General features: G+C 48.7%; 1 protein-coding gene across 1 annotated transcript; it reads right to left on the reverse strand.

The window, feature by feature from the left end:
• Positions 1-4,086: 4,086 nt before the first annotated feature.
• Positions 4,087-7,592, reverse strand: Aplnr (apelin receptor). Its single transcript, XM_057755336.1, has one exon. It carries the CDS (start codon positions 7,335-7,337, stop codon positions 6,207-6,209), a length of 1,131 nt encoding a protein of 376 aa, XP_057611319.1. The 5' UTR covers positions 7,338-7,592; the 3' UTR covers positions 4,087-6,206.
• Positions 7,593-7,826: the final 234 nt, after the last annotated feature.

Below are 7,826 nucleotides of genomic sequence, written 5' to 3' on the forward strand. Positions count from 1 at the left end.
ACTTCAATGTTATTTTCTGGTGTTTTTTTTCTCATCACCTAGCATATACTGAGAAAATGGAGATTTTAAAAGGATGTTTGCTTTTGAAATATGAAACAAAATACCTGACCAGTGTTCCTCAAAGGCATCAAATACAAAGTCTGAGAAGCTGCCAGAGCTACAAGAAGCCTAAGACATAGGATGACTGAATTGTGGCATCAGATTCTGGAACAGAAAAAAAAAAGTATATTCAGGTTGGGTTTGGTTTTTTGTTTTTTTAAGTAAGGAAACCTGAGCAAGGAATAGGCATTAATTAATAGTAATGTATCAGCATGGTTCATTAACTGTGACATGTTATCATGCTAATATAAGATGTTAATTATAAAGGAAATTGGGTGTGAAATGCACAGGAGCTCTCTGTACTGAATTAGCAAGAAGATTCTGAATCTGAAGCTCTTCTCAAACAAAAGGTTTAATAAATCTTTAGATAACCGGCAAGCATCTCCCTTCCCTGGGAGGGCTCATCTTCAGTCTGACTCCATTTGCTCTATGTATTGTCAATTGAAGATCTCCTCCACCAGCCTGAACATGCTCTTGCCTAACAGAGAAAAGCCTGAGTTATAGTCCCCAGCCATGCCTCTTTCCCACTGTGTGACCATATGCAAATTATTCTCCTCTTTCTCTCTTTTGGCCTCGGATGTACTATCTAATCAATGAAGAAAAATAAGGCTAGAAAGTTTTTTTCAAATCGTTCCACAAATCAGGTGATGCCTGGTTGGCCATGGTTATCCCTAGCTTCTAAGATAGTTTTGAACTACGAGTGCATGATGAGTAGAGATTCTTGGATGAGCAAGCTATGGTTGGGCTTAGACATGCTTGTTTCCTGGCAAAGCTCGAACTGGGGCTTAATCACTCAATATGGCAGCAATAAAAGATGGGATCGTTAGAAAATTCATAGGAATATTCCCATCATGAGTGGGCCAATATCTTTTCCAAGAGATTAGGGAAGACCTCTTGAGACTGGATTAGGTCTCTTGGAAGCAGCTTTGATCTCATGGGATTGGATTAGTGACTGGGAGAGGGGCTTGTTATAAAGCAAACCTGCTCCATGTACTTTGACCATATCCCCACCATGAACTGATGAAGCAGTTCACAAAGAGACAAACAATTGTTAGCATCATGCTCTTGGGCTTCCAGAACTATGATCTATCTGTATAAACTATTTCTTTTATGAATTAATCAGTTTAGAGTATTTTACTATGGCCACACAGAATGGTCTGGAACTATATATATACACACTCTCAAAACTATTTTCTTCTTAAGACAGGGCTTAAAATTTTTTTGTTTTAGTGACTTGAGGCTTTGTCTGTCCTTCCTAACATAAACTGTCCTTCTTCCCGCCATCTACCAGGGGACATTAACCAAGGACTAGGGAATACATCCCTGGGCTGGCCTCGAACTCACAGTGTAGACCAGAATGTCCTTGAGTTCACAAGGATCCACCTGCTTCTGCCTCCCAGGTGCTGGAATAAAAGGCCTGCACCACCACACCTAGCTAGGTTCTAACATTTTAGCATTCTAACTTTACATGGAAAGCACCGGAGTCTGCCCAGTATTTCAAATGCTTTTTTGAAAAGCTATGCCCTATGGATCATGCCCTACAAGCTGCCAACTCAACAGAGCTTAGATGAAACAGAAGTTGGATGGTGGGTGGCCTCTTCTAGATCACCCTGGCTTCTGGAGGGGAGAATTTTGCTAAGTAATCTGTCCACCTCTTCTTAGAATCTCTTTCCAATAAGCCCAGAGTAGGAGGGTCTAGAAGTCCCCAGGCCCTGAAAGATGACTGGAACAAGATAGCTTATGTCAGCAAGGACAGACAAAACCTCAAGTCACTAAAACAAAGATTTTTAAGTATCCATCCCCATCCTCAATTCATATAAAGACTCAGCTTTTAGTCTTAGCTCCCAATCTTCCTTGTGTCCACACTTTGAAATTCAGACAAGTTTTTCTCTGTGGCTGACCAGCCCGTCTCCCTCACTTGGAGTGCTCATGGATGAAGCCAGGATGCAGCTCTTCCCAGCTCCCAGGGGCAGCTGTGCTCTTTGTTATCCCTGGGAATTTCTTCTGCCCAAACATTCCACCATTAACAGCTCACCAGCCACACTCCAAAAAGCAGGGTCCTGGTGGGCTCTGACATCTCCCCTGCTACCCTGCCGAGACTCACTGAAGCCTCCGTGATAAGCTCTGGTCCTGTGTGCCTTCCATCTCAGAGCCGACCCTCTTGCTGTCAACACTCAGCGCTCTGTCTCAACCGGCAACGGGTGAGCCCCAGCGGTCTGCTCCTAACCAGCACAGTGCCTGGTGTGTAAGCAAAGGAAGGCGTGTGTGAACAACTGAACTACTGACTGCTCTGGATAACTTGACTCAACTTCACAGGAGACTTTAAACAGCACCCATATTAAAAGAAAAGAAAAACTCAGCTCCTTGGTATAATCGTACATTCCTGATAGATTTTCCCTTTTAAGAAGAAAAGTGGGTGCCTTGTCCTCATTATGCCGCTACTTTCTTATGGCCCCCCTCCCTGTGCTCTCTCTGTCCCTCTGTCCCTCTACTCTTCTCTCTCTCTCTCTCTCTCTCTCTCTCTCTCTCTCTCTCTCTCTCTGTCTCTCTCTCCCTCTCTCTCCCTCCCTCCCTCTCTCTCTCTCTGTCTCTCTGCCTCTCTCTCTGTCTTTTTCTCTGTCTCTGTCTCTCTGTCTGTCTCTCTGTCTCTGTCTCTCTCTCTCGTATAGTGTGTTCGCTCCTTGTTCAGTCTCTGCTGCCATCTCTTTCACATATCCTCTCTCATCTGTTTCTCTCTCCCCCATCTGTCTGTCTCTCCTGCATCTTCACCATTCCCTGGCAGTCCCTATTCTGCCCGGTCTCCATGTGTGCCTGGAATCTTGCAGATGAGATTACATTTTCCTTACCAACCATCTGGTGCTGTCTCCTCTGTACTTGGGGGAAGCAGAAGTATTCCATGGTCAAGACTGTGGGCTTTGGAGTTAGATTCATGCCTCTAGGCCTGGCTCATCTTCGTAGTAGTCATGTGACTAAGGTCAGGAGATATCACTAATCTCTGTATCTCAGATCTCTTAACAGCAAAGTCAGGCACAAATGACCCTCTCAGAGGAAGGCTGCAAGTATTAAACAAGATAATGCCTGGAAAATTCTTAACACACTTGTAAAACTATATAAACATGAGCTCCTTGCTAATACAGTCTCTCTCTCTCTCTCTCTCTCTCTCTCTCTCTCTCTCTCTCTCTCTCGACTGCTTTTGCACCACCGGTAAAATCATTGACCTCAGGGACACGTTCTTTGAAGAACATCTAAACCTAATATTTTCCCCACAAAGATCACTCAAGTCTTTTCCCCTTCAAACAGATGGCAATGCAGAGCCCAGTTTTCATGGCCTCAACTGCCTTGTCTGTGTGCCTGCCTTAATTCAGGTAGACTTTATCTGGATGTGGTATCCCTGGCCTGACCTTCCCACAGAAAGCACCTGGGCTGTTTTCAGTGCCTGCAAACATCTTGCAGTCGATTCTGACTCCATAGGTCAGGAATAACATCCAGGAACAGGCATTGATCAGATCAATGCTTCCAATTGGAGAACAGAGCTTCAGATGTCTGACTTAAATGGGTGGCAGTGAATGAATCAATCAGCAAGTGATAATAGATTAGTACAGATGAATAACTGAGTCAGCAGGAGAGAGGAGAGGAGAGAGGCAGGGAGGGAGGGAGGGAGGGAGGGAGGCAGGAGCAGATGGTCAGAGAGTAGACAGTTGCTGTCATTTTCCCCCAGATATACCTGTGCTCTCCAAAATGTGTGGCCCTTTGTTCTGTGACTTTTAGAGCATGAGGCTTAGCTCTGCCCTTTCCTTTCCCAGCCCCCCTCTTTTCACTTTCCTGGCGTCTGTTTCTCCACCTCCTCTCAGCCCCATTCCCTTCTCCCTCTTTGGCTCCCACTGATCCCCCCACCCCCGCCATGTGCCCCCTCTCACGGCTACTGAAATGTCCCCACTTCTCTCCGAGCATTTTCAAATGAGGAGCCTTTGGACACACCAGCGACACAGCACAGTTTTATTTGATGAACCGCAGTGGCTAACAAGATCAGAACAGAGCACATTCTGAAGAAGGGTGGAAGTGGGGGAAAGAGGCAGCCTCCACTGCTATCTGTCCCGTGACATGGTTGAGTTTCCTGCCTGCCCTGACGCCTGTCCTGGCTGCTCTGAGGGTGGCCCTGGCCAGAGAAAGTGGCTGTGTGAAAGTTTCTGGCCTGAGGCATGCAGATACTCCGCTGAGAGGAGCTGTTTTCTCCCCCACCCCAACCCCCAGCCTCCTGCTCCAGGAGTAGGATCTGTGCCAGAGATGGTCCACCTGCATCAAGCCAGGCTCTTCCTGTTTCCGTGGCACATGTCTTCTCCTTCGTTTCCAGAGCCCTCCAAGAACAAAACCCGGAATACACACACCCATTTCCAGCGCACAAAGGCCCCACTATGAATCTTGTCCTTGAGACCTGGGGGGTCTGCTGCTCCACTCGATCTTCACCTACCTTACCCTCCCCCCAGCCCACCGGATAAACCAAGAGGCTCTGTTCTGTTAGGAAGGAGAACAAAAGCTCACCCTGTATCTTTCATCCTGTGGCAAGAAATTGTCTTCCTTAGAAAGAGGACCACAGACCCTGAGGAAAGTGAGAGTAGCAAGGAATAACTCGAAAGCGGTGCTCTAGTCTCTAAGTCTCTTCTTCCCACTGTGGAACTGGAGAGGAACTGGGCCAAGCTCTGGGCCTTAGGACCAGATGCGCCTGAGGAAATAGCTCCCTACAGAAAGCCTAGCACAAACACAGACTTCTTTCCTAAATACGGACCAGCCGTCAGAGTTCCCCAAATCCAGTGGGGGTAGACTCATACCTAGTCTACATTTCCTCCCTATGTCTATTCTTCCCCAAGTGGACTGCAAGACCTGCAGAGATGCGGGGGAAAGTGGGTGAGGGTTCATCTAAGTTTATATGATGTATGTGTATGTGTGTGTGTGTGTGTGTGTAGCGTGTGCTCACGCACACTCATTTATAATATGCCCACATAGACAAAAAGCAAACAGCCTTACTCAAGCAAATAATTCTTGGGGCCAAGTAGCACCAACACCTATGGAAAACATCCAGATGATGGCATGAGGAAGGAGGCAGGAGAAAGATCTCCTCTACTGTTCACAGTTCTGTAGGAGATGGGTGGGTGAGGATGGGGGAGGGGATCCAGCAGCAAACAGACTAAATACAGATTCCCCTCCAACTCCCCTTTCTCTGTGTTTCCCCTTCCCAGCTCCCGTTCATGGGGACAGGATGGTCCACAGCTTCCTCGGTGCTGTGGCCTTGTGATTCTCGCAGTCAGTTATAAACAAGCAGGAAAGGACACTGGCTTGTTGGTAGGATACATTATCTACTAAGCAACACAGAGATTCTGCCAAAGAGAAATCTCTATTCAAAAGTCAGTCTAGCCCCCGTGTCTGGACCAACAGCAAACTCATCCAACTTTTGAAACAATCCAGAACTCCTGACTCTGGGGACTGAAGCATCAATTCTTTGCCAACCCACAACCCGCCCTGCCCTGCTGGCTCTCAAAACAAAACAAAAAACAAACAAACAAACAAAACATAAGAACTCAAAGGGTTATCCTTCACACTTCAGCATTTTTAACCCTTAGGAGTCCAGCAGGTGAAGGGCAGACTGAGGGAGGAGGAATCCGCTAGAGAGAGCGAGTAATCAAACAGTGAAAGTTTCTGCAGCACAGAAAGCAAAAAGGGAAAAGAGGGGAAAGTGGGTGCTACAGGGCTGAGGAAAGAGCAGAAGGAAACACGTTTTGTCAAAATTCATACTTCAGCGTTTTAGGGTCCATATAACTTTCCCCCATTTAATACAAACAAAAGAACTGAGTCTTAGAGAGGACGGGAGACTTGTGCTAGCCTTGGGAATACTGATCAGCTGAGCAAGAGTCCGTTTGCAAGGCTCCATCTCTTCCTTCTAAACCACAAACCTCTGAGGAAAAAGTCGGCAAGACAGAGCTTGGAGCCGGGAAGCAGGGAATGGAGCCAGGGGTCAGTCAGGGAGAAGGTGCAACCATGCTACCTGGTTCTCAGAGCGTGAGGGTAATGTTTGGGTCAGACCCAAGGCACCAGACTTCTCTCTGGCCCCAGCCCTAGTCCACCAGGGTCTCTTGACTATAGGGAATGGATTTCTCATGCATCTGCTCTCCTCCCTTTCCCATGTTGGGGCCAGGGCCCTGGCTGTGCCCGGAAGAATAACTGGCTGACTTCTCCCCGCTGCTGTTGTGAGGGCTGCCTTTGCACCTGTTCTGGTCGCAGCAGAGCATAGACGTGCAGGCTTGGCGGAACCGAGGGTCAAAAAAGGCGTAGAGAAAGGGGTTGAGGCAGCTGTTGACGTAGCTGATGCAGGTGCAATAGGGAAAGACGTTCATGAGAAAGCTGTCAAAGTCACAGGGCCAGTGCAGCAAATTCCCCAGCATATAGAGTGTCTTCACCAGGTGGTAAGGCATCCAGCACAGGGCGAAGGTCACCACCAACACCACGATGATGGTGAGCAGCCGGCGTCGCTTCCGCAGTCCCTCAATGCGCTCCTTCCGGAAATGGCCCGCAATGGTTTGGGCAATGAAGAAGTAACATGTCAGCATGATGGTAAAGGGTACCACGAAGCCAACAGCAGTGGAGGACACCCCCAGGCCCACCTCCCAGGCCCACTCTGAGCTTGAGGTAGCCACCATGGAGTAGTCCATGTAGCACTGGACCTTGGTGCTGTTTTCTGTATTCGCAGTGGATCGGAACACCATTACAGGTACAGCCAGAAGGGCAGCCAGCACCCACAGGACGGCTGTGGCCACAGCCCCGCTGACCCTCAGCCTAAGCCGAGCGTTGGCCACTGGTCTGACTATAGCCAGGTATCGGTCGAAGCTGAGGCCGGTGAGGCAGAAGACACTGGCGTACATGTTGACGAAGATGAGGTAGCTGCTGAGCTTGCAAGAGAAGGTTCCAAAGGGCCAATCAAACTCCCGGTAGGTATAGGTGGCCCACAGGGGCAAAGTCACCACGAAGGTCAGATCAGCCACTGCCAGGCTGGCAATGAAGATGTCAGCTGAGCGTCTCTTTTCCCGGCTGCTCCGAAACACAGTCCAGAGCACCAGGCCGTTGCCCGTGGTGCCTAGAAGGAAGACCAGAAGGTAGATGGCAGGGATGAGGGCCCCAGAGGACTTCCAGTCTTCGTACTCACATTCCGACTGGTTGTCGGCCACATAGTAGTAATTATCATCTTCCATATTGATGAATGCGTCGAAGGTAGGCTGTGAGTCCCACGGGCACCAGCTCCGGAGCTACAGCACCCACTCAGCTAGTGCCCTCAAGGTAAAAGAAGGTCTGAGGGTGCCCTTGCCGGCATGCAGACCGAGCTCCTCTGGAAGCTCAGACCCAGCAGAATGTGCTCCTCAGCAGCTTCTCTCTACCTTCCCTGTCCCACCCCAGCTCAGCTAAGACACTTCCTTGCACCCTCCTGAGTCTCTGCCTCCTCCTAAACTCCAAACTCCCTCCTCCCACCCCCAGGCCAAGCCCTCCCTCTCTAGAGAGTCTTAAGATCTTTAAGTTACAGCCCACTTTTTTTTTCTTCTTGTCACTGGATAAGTAGACTAAATTGACCCCTACTGTGCTGGGCTGACAATTATCTGAGCTTTGCAAGCCTGTTGCTCCTCCTGGCCCCACCTCCTCTCTCGCTGCCACCAGCCTGCACCCCAGACTCTTTCCTCTCCTTTCCT

The sequence above is a fragment of the Chionomys nivalis genome, chromosome 22, assembly GCF_950005125.1.
Source record: "Chionomys nivalis chromosome 22, mChiNiv1.1, whole genome shotgun sequence".
Lineage (NCBI taxonomy): Eukaryota > Metazoa > Chordata > Mammalia > Rodentia > Cricetidae > Chionomys > Chionomys nivalis.